The sequence below is a fragment of the Pogoniulus pusillus genome, chromosome 39, assembly GCF_015220805.1.
Source record: "Pogoniulus pusillus isolate bPogPus1 chromosome 39, bPogPus1.pri, whole genome shotgun sequence".
In the NCBI taxonomy this organism is placed as follows: Eukaryota; Metazoa; Chordata; class Aves; order Piciformes; family Lybiidae; genus Pogoniulus; species Pogoniulus pusillus.
The window spans coordinates 8,257,890-8,280,243 of record NC_087302.1 but is presented as its reverse complement, the minus strand read 5'-3'; the positions used below and the strand labels follow the sequence as shown (position 1 = coordinate 8,280,243).

Here is a 22,354-nt window from a genome sequence, read left to right as displayed (position 1 = left end):
CTCGTCAAGAGGTCCCAGCCCCTGCCGCAGGTGACTCTCGGCGCTGGGGCTGGGCTGGTTGATCTCCAGAGGTCCCTTCCAGCCTCTCCAGCCTCGAGTCCACGGCCCAGAGGCTGCACTGAGCCTCTCCTTCCTTCTGGGAGGCTGCACTGAGCCTCTCCTTCCTTCTGGGAGGCTGCACTGAGCCTCTCCTTCCCGACCGCAGCTCCGAGAGCGAGCTGCAAGCTGCGGTGGGCACACGGAGGGCTCTGCCTGCCCCTGCCCCCCAGCTCCCAGCCCGCAGCTGGAGCATTTTTGCCTGTTTTCTCACTCGCTTGGCCCATTGCCTTTAAAAGGCTAAATGCTCCAGCACTAAATTTGGTCATGCAGCTCTGCATGGTTCCCTGGAATGTCCTCGGGTTTCAGGCTCCTCTGATAGCACCAATCCCCGCCCGCCCCCCCCCCGGCTCCATTGGCTTCCCAACACCCGAATCCTGCCTGGGTGCTGTTATTGGCCCAGCCCCGGACCGAGGGAGTCCTCTCTTCATAACCGCCGCAGCCAGCCAGAGCCGCCGAGATTGAGCACTTCAGCACCTGCCGCTCCTGCGGGAAGCAGAGTTGGGAGCTTCGGCTTCTGAGTTGTTTCTCTCCTGCCTCGGGTCCCACACAGCCGCCACAGTGTCTCGCCAGCGAGCCAAGATGTCCAAGGTGGCCAAGTACCGGCGGCAGGTCAGCGAGGACCCAGACATCGACAATTTGCTCTCCACTCTCTCTCCGGAGGAGATGGAAGAGTTGGAGAAGGAGCTGGACGTGGTGGACGCGGATGGAAGCATCCCTCCGGAGCCCGGGCAGAAGAGCCAGACGGGAAACTCCTCTGCCAGCTCCCAGAACTGCGAGGCGACGACGCTCAACCACCACGAGAAGGAGGGCAGGAGGCGCATCCAGAGGGAGCAGTCGATCGATGTGAGTCGCGTCCCGCGCTTGGGCTGCTCGGCCGCGAAAGGCAGCAGCGTCCTGCGCCCTGGGGGCGAGACGGAGAGCACCAACCCCGTGCGGTGCTGGCTGAGGAGGGGTTGGTGCGGTGAGGAGAGCAGAGGACTGAAGCAAGGAGGTGCTCCAGGAGGGAACAGGACATCTCCTGCTCTTGCTTACAAAGCTAAAGCTGTGCTTGTCCCAGGGATCTTCTCCCTGCCCCTGCTCCAACACCCTTAGGCAGGGCAGGGAGCAGAGATGGTGCTCCCCGAGGACTGCTGGGGGGCTGGTGCAGTGAGGGGGGATCCCACAGGCTGTGTTCCTTCCCCCTCCTGCTTTCTCACCTTCATAGACCTCCAGGCTTGGTCCTTTCAGCTCCTCTCATCCAAAAGCTTGAGCAGTCTCTGGTTCTTGTGCAATCAAAACAAACTTTACTCCTTTGTGGAACCCTCCCCAGGCTTTACCCCAGGCTGATGGTTTGGGGCTGGTTGTTCAGCCCAGATTCATTCTTCTCACCTGGGTGCATTTATCTCCTTCTCTGCACCTGGCAGCTCCTCTAACAGCTTGCTTGGAGCTAGAAATAGTCAGGCCTGTTCCTCTCCTCTCTCTGTGCCTTGCTTTAGCAGGAGCCAGTGCTGCTCTCTGGAACATTTGTTAACCTCTGCTCTGTGCTCCGTGCGTGGGAGGCTGGCAAGGATTTGGCTCCCCTCGTTTTTCATGGCAGCCTGAGCCAGACAGTGCAAGGAGACTGCTCAGACCTTTCGCTGTGGAGCCCAGGGCAGGTTTCGTGTTCCACACTGGATTCACCTCCGCCGTGGTGGGACAGGGCTGGGGAGCAGGAGGCTTATGTGGATACTCCTCTCACTGGGCTGCTCTGGCTCAGATTCCTTATCCAGGTCACCCAGCAGTAGCCTGGAGGGGTCGAGCTTGTGAGCACTTGGAAATGGCTCTTTGTGGGTGTGCTGGGAGTTTGCTACAGCAGAGTCCTCTCCTGGTGGGGCCCTGGGAGGAAGAAGGCAGAAAAAGGTGCAAATGGCAGCTAGAGGAGAGTTTAGTTTGGGGACCTGAACAAGGGGTTAAAGAGTTCCCCCACCCTGCTAGGGAGCTCTCCTCTGGCCTTGAGGACAAGGCACTTGCAGGCTTCACCTTCTATATGTGGCTTGGCGTGGGCTGGGGACAGAAACTGCTGTGGGCTGGGGACAGAGACTGCTGTGGGCTGGGGGACAGAAGGTGCCATGGGCTGGGGGCTGAAAGTGCTGTGCCTGGGGACACAAAGCCCCAGGCCCTCTTCTTGGAGCCCTGAGCTTGTTTTCCCAGGGGAGGGTTTCGCCGTGGCCAGGCACTGCAGGCAAAGCTGCCTGGAGAGGGAAGGCTGTTCCGCGGGAGCAGCTTGTCCCCGGCACGCTGCAGGAGGTGGCACTGCTGGGTAGGTGATGCCAGCTTGCAGCCAGCACTGAGCTGCCACTGGAGCAGCTGCGACTTCAGGCAGGGTTCCTGGGAGCAGCCTCCTTAGTGGTGGTTTGTTTTTAGCTCTGGGAAGAGGAGGATTGGGCTGGGGAAGTGCCCATGAAGGTGAGGAAGGGAGGAAGCCTTTGTGGTGTGGAAGGGGAGAGCTGGAGCTGGGCTGCTGGAGCACTGAAACTCTGCAGGGTGCCTGAGGGTGGCTCTGTGAGGGGAGGAGAGGACTTGGGATGGTGGCAAAGGATGGCACAGGGAGGAGAGGCACCAGGAGAGGATATGCAGCTCCAGCTGGTGGGGAGGGCAGCGATGGAGGCCCTGAGAAAGGAGCTTTGGACTGCTGCAGCTCTGGGCCATGGAAGACAAAGCAGGCTGCTGGGCAGAGCTGCCAGCCAGGCTGGCCCTGGCAGATTGCATTGCAGTAACTGGAGATGGCAGAAGTGACTTTCTCCTTCTATTTCAATCCCTGGGGGCCAAGAAAAAAAATATCCTCCACCCCTTCCTCCTTGGCATTGTTGGGGCCTGGGATTAGCACCTAGAAAACGCCAGCTGACAGCACAGGCAGGTCAGCCCCTGTGGGTGGGGGAGCAGAGACTCTTCTGCCAGGAGGGGCACCAGGGTGGGATGGTTGAGGGCTCCAAAGATGCTGAGGGGCCTGGAGCAGCTCTGGCAGGAGCAGAGGCTGAGTCCTGGAGCTGAGCCTGCAGGAAGGCAGTCCCAGAGGAGAGCTGAGCAGTGCTCAGCAAGAGCTAAAGCAGCTGTGGGGAGCAAGAGGCTGGGGCCAGACTCTGCTCAGTGGTGCCCAGGCACAGGGGAAGAGGCACAAACTGGAGCCCAGGAGGTTGCAGCTCAGCAGGAGAAAGTTGTTTGTTGTGAGGGTGCTGGAGCCTGGAGCAGGCTGCCCAGAGAGGCTGTGGAGCCTCCTTGTGTGCAGAGCTTCCAACCCCCCCTGGGCACCATGCCCCTGGGCAAGCTGCTTGGGCAGGGGGGGTTGGGCTGGCTGAGCTCCAGAGGTCCCTTCCAGCCTCACCATGCCTGGATTGCAGGATTCTGTGATACAGGATGGGACCATTGGGCCAGAAGCCAGCCCAGGAAAGCAGCCTCAGCTGCCCCCCCCCCCGGCCCGGGCAGCCACGGGGCTGGGCTGTGCTGCAAGGTGCAGGGAGAGCCTGGAGCCACCCCGAGCATCCCAGGCAGCTCCCAAGCTCTTGCCCAGCTGCTCAGGGCACAGAGAGCTCTGCTGACAAACCTCTCTCCTGTCAGTGCATCTCACACCGCAGCAGGCAGCAGAGCTCTTGTGCCTGCCAGCACCAGGCTGGGGCTGCCCTCAGGCAGGGGGCATTGCCCACTGAGTGCAGGCATTGCCCTGTCTGTGCCCGTTCCTGCTCCTCCTCAGCTGCCAGAGCGAGCAGTGTCTTTTTAGGGGTGCCCACCGGCAGGGCCAGAGGTGACAACAAACTTGAGCTGGGTTCAGTTCTGGGCCCCTCACTCCAAGAAGGTCACCGAGGAGCAGCTTAGGGAGCTCCTGGCCCAGCTCTCTGGTGGCCTTTCAGGCTCTGTTCTCATTGCTCCAACTCATTTTGCAGAGCTGGGAGGGGGCAAAGGCGCAGCCCCTGCAGTGCCATTGGCCACCAGCTCCCTGCTGGGACCAGGACTGGGATGGAGCAGCAGCCCCTTGGGGCCAGCAGCACACTGAGCTGAGCTCCTTCTGTCTCCCTGTGACTCTTCCTCCTTCCTCCTCCTCCGTGAGCTGCCTGGGGAGTGTTGCCTGTCAGCTGCGAGGTGCCGAGGAGGAGAGTTTGAAAGCCAAGGGCTCAGCTCAGCCCTGGTGCAGGCTCAGTCTCTGCCCACCTCAGAGCTCTCAGTGTTTGCTCTCTTCTCAGCCAGGCACCCTCAGCCCCCTCTCAGTCCTGGCACCAGCAGGGTGTGTTTGGAGGTATTCTAACTGCACAGAAACATCTTAGTGATGAAAAGGGCAAACTTGGGTAACTAGGAAGCAGTTTATAAACAGCTCAAAATAGCTGTGAGCTTTGCCCTAACTGCTCTGCACCCAGCAGCCAAATTCACATCTTGGCCCTGCAGTAATTAATTAATCAATCTCCACTTTGTGTTGCTGCTGAGGTGGTCACAGAAAGGTTGGGTTGGAAGGGACCTGGAAGGTCACCCAGTGCCAGCACCTCCAACCAGTCCAAGCTGCTCAAGGCCTCATCCAGCCTGGCCTGAACACCTCCAGGCAGGAGACATCCACAGCCTCCCTGGGCAGCCTCTGAGCATCTCCATGGCCTCCTCTGGACCCTCCTCAGCAGCTCCAGCTCCTTGTGCTGGTGCCCCAGAGCTGGAGACTGCTGCAGGTGAGGGCTGAGCAGAGCAGAGTCCCCTCCCTGTGCCTCTGCTCTCCCTGCTCTGGCTGCAGCCCAGGACATGGAGTGAAAGCTCAGCCCAAGTTCAGCAGCAGGTCCTGGGCTGTGCCTCTCCTCAGATGGGCTCACAAAGCCTTCCTCCAGCTCCATGCATCAGACAGCTGAAGTAAAACTGATGCCCACGGGCAGAGAAACAAGAGATGGCTCTTGGGGCTGTGGTTTAGTGGCCACGGTGGTGCTGGGCTGGTGATTGGCCTCGATGGCCTCAGAGGCCTTTTCCAACCCAAACTATTCTATGACCTGGTCCTTCCTCAGCCCCCTCAGGGGGTCTCTTGTCTGAGGAGAGCTGCCCACTGCTGTGGCTGAGCCCTGGTGCTGTGGGAGCAGGCAGCTGGCTGGACGAGGGCTCCTCAGCAGCTGCCACATCCAGAGCAGCTTTTGCTCCTCCAAGCACCCCACAGAACCCAGCTGCTGCTGCTGCTTTGGGCTCCCTGGGCTCCCACCTGGCCCCAAAGCACTCAGCAGCCGTTTTGAGCTGGGAGGAAACCCTCTCTGTGCTCTCCTTCTCCAGCACCACCCCCCGGGAGGGGCTGGAGCCTTCCTCCTCTCGGCTTCACCCACACGAAGAGGACATTTGGATGTCCCAGGCCCATCAGAGCTCCCACTCCTGCTCCCAGCACGTGGAGCTTGTTCTGCCTCCAGACCTTTCCACGACAAGAGGGCAAGCTTGGAGCACTCCCGAGCCGCTGCAGTGCCACCTCAGTGTGCCCTCCCGGGCAGGGCTCTCTGCTCTCCGTGGAGTCTCCTTCCACACGCAGCCAAACTGCACCAAACACCACCCAGCAGCGGCGGCCAAGCCGAGCCCACACAGCCCAGGAAGGCAGGGAGGGGGGCAGGGCTTTGGGAAGGCTCTCTCAGGTGCTTCTGGACCCTCAGCCATGGCCACGGAGCCTTCTGCCCTCTGGCACCAGCATCCTCCCGATGCCACATCTGCTCTAAGTCCCCCCGAGGTCGCTGCTTTGCCCTTGCCACCAGGAATGCAGACACAGCACTGCTGTGCCTGGGGGACAGGGACACCCCCAGGGGCTCCAGGCCAGGTCAGGCAGCCTGCAGGGACAAGGATGCATAGGTCTGGAACAGGAAGGTGTTGCAGGAGGGCACAAAGTCTTCCAGCTCCTAGACTGGCAACTGTCTGGGCAGCAGATGGCACAGCAGAGGCCCAGGCAGGAGGAGCAGCTCAGTTCTCAGTCAGTCTGGAAGATTCAGGAGAGGAAAGTTGACAGCTTCAGCTCTTTGGTCTTTTCTCCCTGCTGCCAGAAAGGATGGGAGGAGCTGGACTGAAGTTGTGCCAGGGCTGGTTTAGGCTGGAGATGAGGAAAGATTTCCTTGCTGCAAGAGTGGGCAGGGACTGGCACAGGCTGCCCAGGGAGGTGGTGGAGTCCCCATGCAGGTGGTCCAGAAAGCTGTGGCCGTGGCAGTGTTGGCCAGGGTTTGGTGGGCATGGAGGTGCTGGGCTGGTGCTGGCCTGGGTGGCCTCAGAGGCAGCCCGCGGGAAGGTTTGGGGTGCTGAGCTCCAGGGAGGGCTCCCCCCGGTTCTGCTGAGCTGGCACAGAGAGGGGCAGGGGAGGAGAGCTCAGGGACCCCCTGCAGAAGGCTTCCTGCGGGGCGGGAGGGCACTGCCTGCTGCAGCACTGCAGCTGAGCAGCTCCGCAGGGCCCCTGCGGGGGGCAGTGGCAGCACCGGGGGGCAGGAGGGTCTCTGCGCAGGGAGGGGGTGCCAGGGGGCTTGTTTGTCGCTCATGGCAGGCATGGTGGCAGGGGTGGTGACAAGAAGTCACCATGCAGTGACAAGAGCCCTGCTCAGCCCTTCCTGCTGCACAGAGCAGGGAGCAGCTGCGTCTGAAACCAGCCAGGGGCAGGAGCTGACAGCCCAGGGGCAGAGGGGAGCTGCTGTGTGGAGCCTGTGGGTGCTGGGCTGAGACATGATCTTGGGCTCAGGATTTACACTGAGACCTGCTGCATGCAGCCTCAGCAGCCTGGGCAGCAGGGGGGGAGATGCTCCACTGCTGAGCGGCAGGGACAGGGACTGGCCGAGCTCCTCCCTGCAAGGACAGAGACGCAGCCCAGGGCCCGGGTAGGGAGCGGAGCTGTTTACAGATCTGGGCTTCGGGACACGGAGCTCGGCGGGGGGGGTCGGGCTGGGGCTGCTCCTGCCCCTCTGCCGCGGGCCAAGGTCCTGTCAGCCTTGCTGCATGCCAGGAGAACCCAAACGTGCCAAGAGAGGGACTCTGCTGCCTGGGAATGCTCCCACCAGGGAGCCACCAGGGCTGGAGCTCTGCAGGGCTTGCTGGGGGTACCTCAAGGCACCGTCCCCTGGTGGTGAGGACCAGGGGGGTCGTCCTGGCACCGTGGCAGGTAGAGCAATGCCAGCCTGCCCCGTGGGTGGGCGTCGTGTGGGCTTCGTTAGCCTAAGGGTGGCAGAGCCCTGGGGCAGGCTGCCCAGAGGGGTGCTGGAGTCTCCTTCTCAGCAGTCGTTCCCAGCCCCCCTGGAGGGGCTCCTGTGTGACCTGCTCCTGGTGGCCCTGCCTGGGCAGGGGCTTGGACTCGGTGAGCTTCAGAGGTCCCTTCCCAGCCCTGCCATGCTGTGACCCTGTGGCTGTGTGGACAGGACTCTGCCGTCCAGGGGCAGCAGGAGCCCTGTGGTGGTCTCTGCTTTACTCTCCAGCAGCTCCCAGGACCCAGCCAAGGACTCAGCATTTTGTCCAGGAATGTTCTTGGCTCTGAGCTGTTCCTGAGTTACTCCAAACTGGATGAGCTGTGGAGAAAGGGAGCAGCTTGGGCAGCTCCTGGTGGTTTGTCTTGGCCCCAGCAGCTCTCACCTGGCAGCGAGTGCCCAGGTGCCCAGGGGGTCAGGTGCAGCACAACCTGCTCTGGCCTGCTCCTGCCTGTCGGCCACCTCGGGGGACTTCTCCCTGCAGTGAACATCCCTGGCCCCTGAGAGCGTCCATGTGCCCTGTGCTCAGCCTCCTCAGCTTCTTCCTGGGCTCTGGAGGACACCTCCCCCCCCCACCGCGGGGTGATGAGGTGCTGGTGCCTCACTGTCTCTGGGCTTTGGGGTGCCTGGGCAGGACAGAGAGGGCTCCTCACAGCTGGGCAGGTGTCTCCAGAGGATGCTGCAGATCCCCAAGGTTGCTGCTGAGGACTCAGTCTCAGTCTCCTGGCAGCTCTGGAGACCTCTGTGGGGCTCAGCAGCATGTGCAGGGCAGACTGAAGCCCCTCAGCAGGGACTCAGGGGGGACTCCTTAGCTCGGGAGCTCTGCACCCAAATGCCCTGCTTCAGACAACCAAAGCCAGCTCCTCCCCCGTGCCAGCCTGGCCTGGCAGCCCCAGCTGACCACCACTGTGGTGAGCTCTCTGCTCTGAGTCCTCCCTTCACCCCTGGGGGCTCCTACTGCCCTGCTCCTCCATCTCCAGAGCCTCTCTGTCGCTCAGGGTTTGAGGGCACCAACGGGGCTGTGCTGGTGGGTACCTGTTGCCCATGCCCTGCCAAAAGATGACCTGGAGAGTGTCCTGTGGGCTGCAGAAGGACTTTATTATCCCAGGAGAGCCTGGGCCAAAGGGACAGGCTCCTGGCCAGAACCTGACCCCCCAGCCCTGCAGCTCTGGAGGGATCCTCTTTGCTTCCCAAGGAGCATGCTCTGAGTGGAGCCTGTGGGTGGCAGAGCCTGTGGGTGGCAGGGCCTTGTGCCACCAGAATGGCTCTGCTGGTGGAGCTGCTGGCGGGGAGGGAGGCAGTGGCTCAGGCTTCTGCTCCTGTGCTCTCGATGGTCTCCTATCAGGTGCATGTCCCACAGCTGTGGCTGCTCTCTCACAGCTGGATTAGAGCTCACAGCTGGCTTCCAGAGGCCAGCAGAGTGGCAGGTACCACTAGGGAGCAGGTCAGTGGCCGAAGGCTGAGCTCCCTCTGGAGCCATTTCCATATGAACTGCAGGTGCAGCTTTGACCTGGGGCCTCCTGGCAGTGCCCTTCCATCCTGGGGTGCTGGTGCCATGTGCCCCAAGAAGTGACCTTCGTGGAGGAGCTGCTCTGGGCTCTTCTGGTTTCCCCACTTCAGCCAGGCCCTCCTTGAACCCGATGGGGCCAGCAGAAAGCAGCCCAGCAGCACATGGCCCCCGAGGGCTCCCTCCTGGCATCCTGCTCTGCAGCCTGAGCCCAGCACACGGCTGCCATGGGGCAGGAGGCTCAGCCTGCTCCTCTGGGCCACCAGGGACACTTCCCAGGACACAGCTCTGGAAATAACTGCAGGCTGCTGCCAGCTGCCCCTGCCAAAGGCAACACATTTCTACCCCAAATGCATCTTCCTGTGGCCCCCCTGCCAGGGGCTGATGGAACAGCAGCAGCCAGGCTGCAGCCTGCCCCTTCCCTCCGGCACGGGGGCAGCTTCTGGGAGGCCCTGGGCAACCACAGCCTCTCCTCCCCCTCACTTGCAAACCTGCTCGTGGACAGCTGCTCAGCAGCTCTCTCATCTACCATCCAACAGTGATTCTCAACTCAGAATGAGCTGTGAGGCACAAACCTGGTCCCAGCACCACTGGAAAGCTGGGGAGGGACTTCTGACTGGAGCTTGGGGTGACAGGACAAGGGGCAGTGGTTTGGTAGCTTTAGGGTGAGGAAAGGAGGAGCTGAGGTGTCCCTCCTAGCCCCTGCTGCAAGTGAGCACCAAGATGAGGGTCTTGGACCCAAGAAACACCAAGAGAGAGGCCTACAAGAAAGCCAGGAAGATACTTTGGACAAGGACTAGGAGTGCCAGGACAGAGGCAATGGCTTTGAGCTGGGAGAGGGGAGGGGAGGAAGAAATTCTTGGCAATGAGTGTGGGGAGAGCCTGGCACAGGTTGCCCAGGGAGGCTGTGGATGTCTCCTGTCTGGAGGTGTTCAGGACCAGGCTGGATGAAGCCTTGTGCTGGTGGAGGTGTCCCTGCCCATGGATGATGCTCAGGACCCCTTCCAACCCAGCCCATTCCAGGGTTCCACCATATGATCACCTCTGGGTGTAAGCAGGAGCCAAAGCAAGGACCCCAGCAGCAGATCTCGGCAACCTCCCTGCTCCGCTCCAGTCTGCTCCCAAGCTCCCCCAGCTGCTCCATCCCAGCCCCATCCCTCGCTCAGCCTCTGGAGCAGTGCTGTGGATTCCAGGCAAGAAGTTCCCAAAGTCTCCTTTGCCTTTTAAGGAAGCATCTGAGCGGCTCTGAGGGTTGCAAATGCTAACGAGCGGCGGCAGGGCTGGCCCGAGGCTATTTAGAGGAAAGGGGAAGGCATCTCGGTTCACCCGAACAGCGGTGATTAATCAGCCCGGGCCAGGCTGCGCTCCGTGGCCTTTGTTTTGGAAGCGCTGACAGGCTCGGGAAAAACATTCCCCTCACGGCGGCGCTGGCGGCGCAGGGAGCGGCGCAGGACGGGGCACAGGATGGGGCGCAGGAGGGGGCGCGGGAGGGGGCGCAGGGAGCGGCGCAAGGAGCGGCGCAGGACGGGGCGCAGGAGGGGGCGCAGGGAGCGCCGCTTGGTTTCTAGGGAGCCGGCAGAGAGCGGCCAGCAGGCGGCGCTCAGGCTGGCACTGGAAAGAGCGCAGGGCTGGCAGTGGGCACTGCGGATGTCCAGGGCGCAGGGCTGGCAGTGGGCACTGCGGATGTCCAGGGCGCAGGGCTGGCAGTGGGCACTGCAGATGTCCAGGGCACAGGGCTGGCAGTGGGCACTGCGGATGTCCAGGGCACAGGGCTGGCAGTGGGCACTGCAGATGTCCAGGGCACAGGGCTGGCAGTGGGCACTGCAGATGTCCTGGCTGCTGGCCTGGGCTGCTGCAGAATCCTGGAATGATGGAACGGGAGGGGTTGGGAGGGACCTCTGGAGATCATCCAGTCCAAGCCCCCTGCTCCAGCAGGGCACCCACAGCAGCTTGCCCAGGAGCACAGTGGCCAGGGGGGGTTGGAAGCTCTCCAAAGAAGACTCCACAGCCTCCTCTGCATCCTTCTGCACATCTTCCCTCGGGGGCCCTGTGGCTGCTGCTGTGTGACTGAGGTGCAGAGCTGGTGACCACGAGGCCTGGGTAGCAAATCTGGGCTCAGAGGCATCTGTGCCCAGAACACTTTGGTGCTTTTCTCTTGTAGGAAAGCAGATTGAGCGAGAAGAAGGGAGAGAAGAATGAGGAAGAAAAGGGAAAGGAAGCTCCTCCCAAGGACCTGGCCCAGAAACGAGACACAAAACTGGGGAAAGACTCCAAAAAAGAGGAAAATGCTCAAAAAACAGACCCAAAAGTGAAAGCTGAGGCCGAGACCAAGGGCAAAGAGGAGAAGGCCATCAACGACAGGCTGAAGGCCATGGAGAGAAAGCTGATGGGGAAGGACAAAAAGGAAGAAGAGAAGAGTTCGGTGGTGAAGAAGGACACAGGGAAGGGAAAAAAGGTGGAAGAGAAGGGCTCAGGGTTAAAGAAGGATGAAGGGAAGGAGAAAAAGGAGGAAGGGAAGGAGAAAAAGGAGGAAGGGAAGGAGAAAAAGGAGGAAGGGAAAGAAAAAAAGGAGGAAGGGAAGGAGAGAAAAGAAGAAAAGGGCTCAGCAGTGAAAAAGGAGACAGGGAAGGACAAAAAGGAAGAAGGAAAGGGCTCGGTGTTGAAGAAGGGCCCAGGGAAGGAGGAAGAGAAGAGTTCAGAGTCAAAGAAACAGGCAGAAAAAGAGACAAAAGGAGAAGATAAGAAAGAAAAGGACAAAAAGGAAGAGGAAAAGAGTTTGGCTGTGAAGAAGTCCAAGGCAGAAGAGACAGAGAAATCCCAGCCGGAGGCAAGAAAGGCAGCGGAGGAGAAGCAGGAGGCCAAGGCAGCAGCCCAGAGCAGCCCTTCCAAGCCCCCAGGCTCCTCAGAGCAGGCCAAGGAGGACGAAGCCTCCAGCATCTTTGATGAGCTGATCGAGAAGGTGAAGAACAACGACGCGGAGGTGACCGAGGTGAACGTCAACAACTCAGACTGCATCAACAACGAGACCCTGGTGCGCTTCACCGAGGCGCTGGAGTTCAACACCGTGGTCAAGCTCTTCGCCCTGGCCAACACCCGCGCCGACGACCACGTGGCCTTCGCCATCGCCATCATGCTCAAGTCCAACAAGGTGCTGACCAGCATCAACCTGGACTCCAACCACATCACGGGCAAGGGCATCCTGGCCATCTTCCGGGCGCTGCTGCAGAACGACACGCTGACAGAGCTGCGCTTCCACAACCAGCGCCACATCTGTGGCGGCAAGACGGAGATGGAGATCGCCAAGCTGCTGAAGGAGAACACCACCCTGCTCAAGCTGGGCTACCACTTCGAGCTGGCTGGGCCACGCATGACAGTCACCAACCTGCTGAGCCGCAACATGGACAGGCAGAGGCAGAAACGCCTCCAGGAGCAGAAACTGGCACAGGAGCGCGGAGAGAAGAAAGACCTCCTGGAGGTGCCCAAGCCTGGAGCCCTGCCGAAGGGCTCCCCCAAGCCGTCGCCACAGCCTTCCCCCAAGGCTTCCCCCAAAACCTCGCCCAAGAAAGGGGGAGCCCCCTCTGCGCCCCCCCCGCCTCCCCCTCCACTCGCCCCACCGCTGATCAACGAGAACCTCAGGAACTCGCTCTCTCCAGCCACCCAGAGGAAGCTGGGGGACAGGGCACTGCCAGTGCAGGAGAAGAACTCACGGGACCAGCTGCTGGCGGCCATCCGCTCCAGCAACCTCAAGCAGCTCAAGAAGGCAAGTGCAGGGCAGGGCTGGGCTGTGGGCTGGTCTCTGAGGTTGTGTCTGTGGGCAGAGGTGAGGAGGGGGTGACCTTCTCTGGGGCGGGCTGTGAGTGCATGACCTGTGCAGAGCTATCAGGCAGCACCACCCCTTGCAGAGCAGGGAAGAGATTGCTCTTCATGGCCAACCTAAACCTCCCCTGGGGCAACCTGAGGCCATTTCCTCTTGTCCTGTTGCTTTTTCCCTTGAGAGAAGAAACCAATTCCCACCTGGCTCCAGCCTCCTCTCAGGGAATTGCAGAGAGACAGAAGGGCCTCCCCTCAGCCTTCTCCAGGCTGAACCTCCCCAGCTCCTTCAGCTGCTGCTCCTCAGCCCTGTTCTCCAGACCCTTCCCCAGCTTCATTGCCCTTCTCTGGACCTGCTCCAGCCCCTCAATGTCCTCCATGCCAGGATGGGCATCTCCCATCTCTCTGGCCAGACACGGCCAGCATACAGGGGGACAATCCCATCGCCACTCCAGATGTCCTTGGAGCACTGAGTACCCCCAGCAGCAGCGGCGAGAGGGCCCCAGCTCCGCCACAGCAGGTCCGGATAGAGCCCGCAGCCCCCTGCACCCCCCCAGTAATGCGCTGTCCTCTCCGGCAGGTGGCGGTACCGAAGCTGCTGCAGTAGGGCGCAGCGCGGCTGTCCCCGCACCGCCCGGCGCGGCTCGGCCCGGGGCGTTCGTCCTGCCTGGGGCTGCTGCCGTGATGAGCCCTTGGGGACCCTGCAGTACCCAGGCCGAGGAGCAGCAGTCTCTCTGGGACAGACAGACGGACGAGGGCCCACCGCGGCCAGGGAGGAGGACTTTGTATTTGGGTTTATGGTTGTGAAGCCTTCAAGCTCTTTGCCAGCACCGCGCCCCGCTCCGCCCGGCCACCTGGAGAGGACAAGGACAAGGAGGGGTCTGCAGAGACGGTTCCTCACTGGAATCCCTTGGAGGGGCTTGGCACTCACCGTCCCAGCTTGCCCACAGGGCCCTGAGGAGGTCCAGCTTGGTGGTCCTCGCTTTTGGGGGGGCTGGGGACAGCCAGGTCATCGTCACAGTGTCACCCTAGGGGAGCCACGGGGTGCAGGAGCCACTGGGGGACTTGGAGACAGGGAGAGAGGGGGGATGAGAGCAGTGGGGACCCAGGGCAGGAGCAGGGGGATCAGTGCCACCAGCAGCCCTGCCCACACCTCCAGGGATGCTGCCCGCCCCCCAAAGGGAGCTTGGGGGGCACATGATGCCCACCCACCCCTCTGCACCTTGGTGATTTGTACGGCTGTGCCCACTACACCAGCAATAAAGCTCACCCAGCGCTTCCCCCGCCTCGGGCACCGCGGCACCGCGGGGGGCACGGCCAGGAGGGGGCCTGGGCAGCGCCTCTCTGCCAGCACCCATGGCCCCACCACAGACACACCCTGAGCCTTGAAGCCATCCCAAACTGAGCGTCCTGGAGCCACCCAGATATCCAAACTGGACACACTGGGGCCACCCAGACATCCCCAAACGGGCACCCCAAAGCCATCCCATATTCCTGGTCACTCCACCCCCTGGCATCCCCCACTTACCCCAGAGGTCTCCAAGAACCAGGCCGAGGGTCCTCCAGGGACACCCCAAAGCCCCAGGCTCACCCACAGCCAGGCCAGGGCCTGCCCTATCCCCAGGGTTCCTGGGATGGGACCACCGTGCCAGGGCTGGATTCTGGGTGCAGGGACCTCCTGGAGGACCCTCCCACGGGCACAGGCTGAGGCCAAGCAATGGCTCCTGAAATGGGGCAAAATGACTAAATTTGCTCGTTCTGCACCCAACGGGTGCCAGCGGGCCCGGTGGCCGGGGGGGGCCGTGTCTGAGTGACCCACATCCCCTAACCCGGAGCGGGGAGGGGTTAGAGTGGCCTCGGGGGTGCTCCGCCCGACTCGAGGCGCCGATGGAGACCCCAAACCGGGCACTACGGGACCGTCTCGGAGCTTGCCCGGTACCACCCAGCACCTCCCAAGCCGGGCACCCCCGGGGCGCAGGGATACCTGGAACCAAGCGGACTGGGCGGCAACCGGGCATCCCCGGCGGCTGCGCTACCTCCCGGGAGCGGACCGGGAGCGGGGAGACTCCGGACAGGGGGTGCCGTGACAAGCGGGGCCGGCAGCGGCCGGCAGGAGGCGCTCCCGGAGCCGCATGGGAGTCGTCGTTGGAGGCGGCAGCCGCCAGGCGGCGCTACGGGAGTGGCACCGGAGTCGTTGTGTGTAGCGGCGGCCGCCATGCGGCGCTACTGGAGGGGTACGGGAGCCGTTGTGTGCGCCGGTGGCCGCCAGGCGGAGAGGTTCCGCCCCGGTACCGGCAGCAGCAGCCACCGTTGGGGGTGGCGGAGCCGCTGGCCCAGCTCCGCTCCGGTTAGCTTCGGTCCGCTTGGTACCGGGGGCAGAAGTCGCGGCGGCAGCAGCAGGAGCGGCGGCGGCGGCGGCGATGGGTATCGGGGCGGCGCCATGAGGAGGAGGAGGCGGCGGCGGCGGCGGCGGCGGTGGGGAGCATGGCGGCGGGCGGCGGCGGCGGGGCGCGGCGGGGGCTGCTGAAGCGGAAGCCGAACTTCACGCTGCAGGAGATCGACATCCTGATGAGCGAGGTGCTCAAGTACGAGCAGCTGCTCTTCGGCGCCGCCGCCAGCACCGTGAACGCCTACGAGAAGCAGAAGATCTGGTGGCGAATCACCAACAAGATCAACGCCGCCGGCCGCAACCAGCGCGACATCGGCGAGGTGAAGAACCGGTGGCGGGGGCTGCGCCGTCGGGCTAACGATAAAATCACTCGGCACCGGCAGGAGAGGCAGGGACCCGCCGCCCGACCCGCCGTCAGACCCGGGAACGGCAATGGCAACGGGAACGGATCCGGGCCGGGCCCGCCGGACCTCGGCCCCGGGCCCGCTGCCGGTTGGGGACCGCGAGGTGCCGCCGGTATCGACCCACCGCTGCTCAGCGTCGAGGTGGTGGCTCCGCACGGTGGGTACGGGGGGATCGGTACGGGGACAGAGACAGAGGCAGAGGGGACCAGGACAGGCGCAGAAGGGACGGGGACAGTGACAAGGACTAAGACAGGGGCAGAGAGGAACAGGAACCAGGCAGGAGGGATCGGGACAGGGATGTGGGAATGCCGGGACCAGGATGGGAGCGTGGACGGACACCAGGGACCAGGACCAGGATGTGAGGGGAGCAATATATGGACACAGGGGAGCAAGACAGGGACAGGGGGAACTCGGACAGGGACGTGGAGGCACTGGGATGAGGATGTGGGAATCAGAGTATAGATTTGGGGGACCAGGGCAGGGGCAGTGGAACCAGGAGAGGTGCATAGAGGGACAGGGAAACCAGGGGACCAGGATACAGAGGGACCAGGACTGGGACACAACCACGGGCAACCAGAACAGGGACATGGAGGACTGGTACAGGGACACAGGAGACCAGGACCGGGATGGGGTAGGGACTGGGACAGGGGTAGGGACATGAGGGTTCTTGGACCAGGACAGGGGGTACTGGGGCACAGACACAGGGGGAAGAGGATAGACAGGGACGTGGACCAGGATGCAGGGAGAGCAGGGCCATATCAGGGGCACGGAGCTGAAGGCCTGGGGACTCAGGGCAGGGACATGGAGGGCTGGGACTGAGATGTGGAAAGACAGAGGCATGGGAGCCCTGGGAGCAGGAGCATGAAGGCACTGAGGCAGGAACATGGAGTGCCAGGGCAGGGGCACAGGAGACCAGGGAAGAGACATGGCAGGACTTGGTAGAGACACAGATATAAGGGGAGTGGGACCAGGACACTGAGACTGGGACAGGTGCATGGACCCTAAGGGGCTGGGACAGGGGCAGAGGCAGAGGGAAGGGACATAGAAGAGACACACACGGGGCAGAAAGCCAGGAGAGGAGACAGAGGAGCACAGGGGTGGGAACAAGGGATACGGGGAGGCAGAAGGGGCTAGGGGCACTCGACCCATCTGGGGGGACAGGGGAGTCCCAGCAGCTGCCCCACGCTCTCCATCCCTCCCGCAGGTGTGAAGGAGGAGCCGGTGAAGGAGGAGCCGGTGGAGGTGAAAACGGAGCCGTTCCACAGCGCGGCTGCCGACAGCATCCACGGCACCGAGCGCCGGCTGCCCCGCGCCGCCCTCCGCTCCCCCGCCGAGCTGTGCGAGGGCTGGAGCCGCAGCCCCCCGCCCCCCGCGCCCCCCGAACTCTCCCTCGGCGAGCTGGGCGGGCAGCAGGAGCCGCTGGGCTCCGATTTCCCCAGCATCCTCTTCCAGCAAGAGGCAGAGCAGCTCAACAACTGCGGCGCGGGCGAGGCGGGGCCCGGCGGGACCGCGGGACCGTCGGACGGGGGCACGGCAGCCGACGGCGGGCAGCTGAGCCCCGCGGAGCAGCGCATGGTGCAGTCCAACGAGCGGCTGGTGCAGGAGCTGCGGGCGTTCCGCCGCGAGTACGCCGAGAGCCGCCGGGAGACCACCTCGGTGCTGCGCGGCATCGCCCAGGCGCTCGGCGGCCTCAGCCGCAGCCTGGCCGAGATCCGTGACCTCTACCTCCGGGAGCAGGCGGTCCCCAAGCCCTGAGCCCCCACTCCCCCACGCAGCTGGCTGTGTGTGACAGGGACCTCCCTGGGGACAGCTCCCCCCCCCCCGCCCCCTTCCTCCGGCGCTCGCCTTGCTTATTTTTATTAATTATTTTTATTACCCTCCCCCCCTGCCCCACGTCAATAAAACTCCGAGCTGCCCCCCCCGGCTCCCCCCTCCCCAGGCTCATTGTGGGATTTCTGGGGGGCAGCTGGATGCTGGGATGAGCCTAGCGTGAGGGTGGGGAGGCACTGGCACAGGCTGCCCAGGGAGGCTGTGGCTGCCCCCTCCCTGGGGGTGTTCAAGGCCAGGCTGGATGAGGCTTTGAGCGACCTGGGCTGGAGGGAGGTGTCCCTGCCCATGGTAGGGCTTGGCACTGGATGAGCTTTAAGGTCCCTACCAGGGCAACCTGTTCCATAGTTCTATGATCCGCATGATCCCAGCAGCCCGCGGGAGATGCCTCTGGCCGGTGGGGCAGTGGGTTGGGGGTGGGACTGTGGTTTTACCTCACCAGGAGCAGTCCCAGACATAGGCAGTGGCTGAGGTCTGTGGTTTTACCCCCAGTGGAAATGGTCCCAGCTGTATCCCGTGTCTGGACCCACCCCAGCCCTCAGCGCTGGTGAGGGTGGGTGGCATGAACCAACCTGGCCGCAGCCAGCCGCAGTGGCCAGGGTCACTCACGGCGCCTGCCGCGCACCACCAGCTGCCAAGGGAGGCAAGTGCTGGCCCCAGCGATTTGGACAGTGGGGCGGGGGGGGGCGCTGCTGGAGGGCCTCACACCCACAGCCCCCATCCCAGGGCTGCGTTTGCTGCTTTCAGCCCCAGAGTGCCTCCGGGAGCGGCTGCACCTCCCAGTTCCAAGCGCTGAGGCTGGGTGGGCTCATCCTGGCAGCTGCTTTCGTCCATCCCAAGCCGAGCTTCGGATGGAGGAGGTGGGGGTAGAGTCACATCCCCCCCACCCTTACAGCTCCCCAGGCTGGGGCACAGGGCACAGATCTCCCACCCTGCACCCCCAGCACAGAGCCACCAAGACAAGCCTGCATGTGTGGCACAAGACACAGTTTAATGCCAACCCCGGGGGGGCCAAGCCGGGGCCAAATCCGGATGCAGGCGTGCAAGGGTGCAGCAGTGCACGGCCCTGGGGGGACCGCCCCCGGGCACCCCCACCCCTGGGCGCAGCAGCACTGCTGGCACCCAGAGCAAGGGCAGAGGCAGCCACAATGGGCCCAGTGTGAGGGACAAGAGCCGCCCTGTGCTGCCAGCTCGGGGTCATCCCTGGCATGGCCGGGAAGGGCCTGAGCCAGCCACGGCTGTGGCACCCGCCCGGCCCCCGGGTGGGAAACACACACAGGTACCCAGTGCCACCCCACTGGCTGGCGGCAGGAGGAGGGTGCCAAGGTCCCCACGGGTGCTCAGGCTCCGGGGTAGCTGGGCTGTGCTGGGACGTAGGGTGGAGGTGCTGTGGGGAGGGCACAGGGGGTGTGAGCCCCCAGAGAGGCCACTGGCACCCCCCCGGGAAGAGGAAGAGCGACCCCCCCTTGCCCAGTGCTTACCTGTGGGGTTGTAGACAGGGGGCCCGGAGGGGTACATCGGGTACTGGGCAGCAGGGCCGGGTGGTGGGTACATGGCCATGGGGGTGAAGCCAGGCTGGGGGGGCATGGGGCCGGCTTTGGGGTCCATAGGGAAAGGGGCCGGGGGGGGTCCTGGGGGGAAGCTGGACAGAGGGATCTCCGGGGCTGTGGGACAGATGGGGGGGCTGTGGGACCCTGATGTGAGGACAGGGACAGAGCCTGGCAGTGCCCACAGGTGTCCGTGGCTCACAAGTGCCCACAGCCCTTGGGGTGGCAGCTGGCACCAGTGTCAGCAACACCCACTCCAGTGCCCCCCACCCTTTCACCTTCCCTCCCACACCCTTCTGCACCCCCATCCCCACGCCTGCACCCCCTGCACTGCAACTCCTCCAACCCTCCTCTGCACTCCAACCCCCCCCTGCATCTCAGCCCCAAAGGTCCTCATTCTGCACCCCACTAACCCCTCCCACATCAAACTTTCCCCCCTGCACCCCAAACTTCCCCTGTACCTCACCCCCCCACACCCTAAAAGCCTTCCCCACACCAAACTTCCCACCCCTGTACCCCAAGCCCCTCACATCCTACACCCCAAACTCCCTGCCTGCGCCCAGCCCCGCCCAGCCCCCACTCCGACCCCCCCCACTGCACCCCATCTCCTGCACCCAAGCTCCCTCACCCTGCACTTAACACCCCAAAACCCCAAACTCTCCCTGTGTCCCTGCTGCACCCCCCAGGTCCCCCCAGTGCCCCTCCCCCTTGCTCCCAAACTCCCCTGCCCCCACTCCACGTCCCCACCTGCCAGGGGGGTCGGGGGGTGGCGCCGCTGGTACAGGTAGCAGCAGGAGCACATGAAGCAGCAGACGATGGTGGTGACGATGGCGATGAAGAGCACCACGGCCGAGGCGATGCCCGCGATGCTCTTGGGGCTGTGGGGCACCGCGGGGCGTGGGCAGCACAGCCTAGGAGGGGCCACCCGGGGCAGACCCTCCCCACACCCTCACCGAGGCACCAGACCCAATCACTCCACTGCCCGCAGCACCCAGGGGCACCTGGGGAGCACCCACTGGGGAATTGGAGGCACAGGGACAGCTGGGGCCAGCACCAGCCACCAGTGCCCACCTATGAGCACTGCCCAAGCACGCAGCATCAGTGCCCAGCCTCCAGTACCAGTGCCCAGCACTCTGTGTCCAGCACCCAATGCCTACCTAGCGCCCAGTACCACTGCCCAGCGCCCAGCACCCAGCACTGGTGCCCAACACCCAGTGCCACCGCACAGTACTTGAGCCGGTGCTCAGCACCCAGAGCCCAATAACAGTACCCAGTATCAGTGCCCAGCAGCCAGTGCCCAGCACCCAGCACTGGTGTCCAACAGCCAGTGCCACTGCCCAGCGCCCAGCAGCACTGCCCAGCGCCCAGCCCCACGGCGCAGCCCCGGCCCGCAGCACCTGAAGGCGAGGCAGTGGCGCTGCTGGCGCTCGGTGAGCAGGCGCAGGGGGTCCCGGCAGCAGTAGCGGTGGCGGCAGGTGCCGCAGCAGAAGGTGAGGAAGTCGCAGTCGAAGCCTGGGTGCCAGGAGCCGTTCCCGTCCACGTACCACAGGCAGTCCTCGCCCCCCGCCACTGCGGACAGCTGCCTGTCACCACGGCCCTCAGCCACCGCCACCCCATGCCACCACCACCAGCCCATGCCCTCTGCTCCCCCAGCGCTGGCTGAAGGGGATACTGCATCCTATGACACCCTGTCCTGCACCCCACCCTGTGCCCTGGGTGTCCCCCCATACCTCACTGCATCCTGCCCCACGTCCCCCCCCATACCCTGCTCTCTCCTGTCCCATCCCCACAAACTCTGCTCCAGCCTGCCCCAAGGACCCCCCACATCCCTCTGCATCCCGCCCCCATACCCTGCCCCTGTACACTCCCCATACCCAGCCCCATCCTGCCCCCCGTGCCCCCTACCCCCTTCCCCCATGGCCTCTCCGTGCTCTGCTCCATCCTGTCCCACACTTCCCTGACCTCTCTCCGTCCTGCCCATCCTCCCAGGCCCCACTCCACCTTGCCCCCCACTCTTGCAAACCTCACTCCTTCACACCCAGCCCCCCTCCCTCCCACCCCGAGTGCCCTCTCCATGCCTGCCTGCTCTATTTCTGGGCAGAGCCACCTGTGCTCCCAGAATAGCCACGCAGCGGAGGCGCCGGGAGGGGGGCACTTGGGTGCCCACCACTGTAGAGCTGCTTCCCAGCCTGCTCCCAGCTCCCTCCCCGGTGACTTCCTGGGGTTGAACTCAGAGCTCAGGAGGGAAACTGAGGCACAGGCTGTGTGGGTGGGAAGCACACAGATCCCCCGGGACTGGGCATCCTGGCTCCGTGCCCATCGCTCCCAGGAGCAAGTGGCAGCTGGGGCGACCCCGAAAACGGCATATGGGGGGTGTGATCCGGGGCGTGGGACGGTGCCCAGTGGGACACGTTGGTGCAAGCAATGCCCGTGCAAAGGCATCGTGTGCGGGCGCGGGTCGTGGGCACAGCCAAGACCGAGCCCAAGGTGCCCCCATGGTCAAAGCTGGTGGCATCAGGACCCATCCCGAGGTGTCCCCGCGGCCACAGCTGCTGGCACAGGTTCCCATCGCAGGGCGGCACTGAGCCCTCCCCGCTCCCCCCCGCCCCCACCTCTCTTACCCAGCGAAGCTGCCACGGCCACCAGCAGGGTCCCGGCCAGGGGCCAGCCGCCGCCGGTGCCGCCGGGCCCCATCACGGGGCCGGGGCCGCTGCTCCCGCTCAGCGCTGCCGAGGGACGCGGAGGACCGGGCTGGGGGCGGTGACTGCGGTGCGGCAAAGGGCTCGGTGCGGCGGGGAGAGGGACGGGGCTGCCGGGCCGCGGGGAGCCCGGGACCGCTCCCGGGGCCGGTACTGTGGGGCCGGTGCCCGTGCAAACGCGGTGCAGGTGCGGCGATGCTGGCAGAATCTCGGTGCCGGTGCTGCGGTGGCGGTGCTGAGGTGCCGGTGCAGCCCGGGCCCCGCAGTGACGCCGCAGCCCGGTAGCTCTCGGTCGCCGCCCGGTGACCCCCCGCGGCAGCACCTCCCGCCGCAGCCGCCGGCCCCGGTCCCCGCCCAGTTTCCGACCGCCCCCGCGGGCTTGGGCAGGGCCGGACAAGGCTGCGCGGGAGGTGGGGGAAGCTCACGGCACTGCCTTGCCCCGTGCCCTGCCCCCGCTCGTTCCCCTGCCCGCCCCCAACCCCTTTTCCTCCCCCATCCTTGCCCCGCAGCCCTTCCCTTTCCCATCCCTCATTCCCCCACCGCAGCACTGCCCTGCACTCCAGTCCTTCCCTCCACCTCTTCCCTTACCCTGCCCCTGCCCTTCCCCAGTGCCCCCTTCCCCAGCATCCCCCTCCCCAGCACCCCATTGCTCAGTGCCCCATGTCCAGCACCCCCTTTTCCCAGCACCCCTGTCCCAGCTCAGCCGAGTCCTCCCTGCTTGCCAGTGGGGAGCACTGCTGGACCTGGCAAGCCTGGAGCCTTGCTGCTGAGGTCACCTCCTCATTATCCAGAGCCCACAGAGGTGTCCCCAGACCCCAAACCCCAATCCTGTCAATGCCATCCCAGTCCTGAATCAAGGGGATGGTGGACCCAGCACGCAGCAGGGCAGGGACAGAGCTGGGGACAGAG

The 22,354-nt window shown here is 64.1% G+C and overlaps 3 protein-coding genes across 3 annotated transcripts; 2 read left to right on the top strand and 1 right to left on the bottom strand.

Moving 5' to 3' along the window:
• Positions 1-419: 419 nt before the first annotated feature.
• On the top strand, positions 420-13,858 carry LMOD1 (leiomodin 1). The gene is made up of 3 exons (XM_064173561.1): positions 420-942; positions 10,931-12,529; positions 13,160-13,858. Exons 1-3 carry the CDS (start codon positions 679-681, stop codon positions 13,184-13,186), a joined length of 1,890 nt encoding a protein of 629 aa, XP_064029631.1. The 5' UTR covers positions 420-678; the 3' UTR covers positions 13,187-13,858.
• A 1,205-nt stretch (positions 13,859-15,063) lies between these two features.
• Positions 15,064-17,306, top strand: LOC135191340 (myb-related transcription factor, partner of profilin-like). The gene is made up of 2 exons (XM_064173562.1): positions 15,064-15,529; positions 16,577-17,306. The coding sequence occupies exons 1-2, from the start codon at positions 15,064-15,066 to the stop codon at positions 17,125-17,127; spliced, it is 1,017 nt and encodes a 338-aa protein (XP_064029632.1). The 3' UTR covers positions 17,128-17,306.
• An 863-nt stretch (positions 17,307-18,169) lies between these two features.
• Positions 18,170-21,839, bottom strand: SHISA4 (shisa family member 4). The gene is made up of 5 exons (XM_064173814.1): positions 21,368-21,839; positions 20,144-20,315; positions 19,494-19,624; positions 18,681-18,863; positions 18,170-18,586 (listed from the first exon to the last, which is right to left on the bottom strand). Exons 1-5 carry the CDS (start codon positions 21,438-21,440, stop codon positions 18,540-18,542), a joined length of 606 nt encoding a protein of 201 aa, XP_064029884.1. The 5' UTR covers positions 21,441-21,839; the 3' UTR covers positions 18,170-18,539.
• Positions 21,840-22,354: the final 515 nt, after the last annotated feature.

What these genes read in the sequence shown, in the direction of transcription:
- LMOD1 (XM_064173561.1), top strand. Translation starts at nt 679, where the DNA reads ATGTCCAAGGTGGCCAAGTACCGGCGGCAGGTCAGCGAGGACCCAGAC. An exon ending in AGAGGGAGCAGTCGATCGAT is followed by an intron (nt 943 to 10,930) that starts GTGAGTCGCGTC and finishes TTTCTCTTGTAG; the next exon opens with GAAAGCAGATTGAGCGAGAA. An exon ending in ACCTCAAGCAGCTCAAGAAG is followed by an intron (nt 12,530 to 13,159) that starts GCAAGTGCAGGG and finishes CCTCTCCGGCAG; the next exon opens with GTGGCGGTACCGAAGCTGCT.
- LOC135191340 (XM_064173562.1), top strand. Translation starts at nt 15,064, where the DNA reads ATGGCGGCGGGCGGCGGCGGCGGGGCGCGGCGGGGGCTGCTGAAGCGG. An exon ending in CGAGGTGGTGGCTCCGCACG is followed by an intron (nt 15,530 to 16,576) that starts GTGGGTACGGGG and finishes TCCCTCCCGCAG; the next exon opens with GTGTGAAGGAGGAGCCGGTG.
- SHISA4 (XM_064173814.1), bottom strand. Translation starts at nt 21,440, where the DNA reads ATGGGGCCCGGCGGCACCGGCGGCGGCTGGCCCCTGGCCGGGACCCTG. An exon ending in GGCCGTGGCAGCTTCGCTGG is followed by an intron (nt 20,316 to 21,367) that starts GTAAGAGAGGTG and finishes AGCTGTCCGCAG; the next exon opens with TGGCGGGGGGCGAGGACTGC. An exon ending in CCCTGTCTACAACCCCACAG is followed by an intron (nt 18,587 to 18,680) that starts GTAAGCACTGGG and finishes CCCTCCCCACAG; the next exon opens with CACCTCCACCCTACGTCCCA.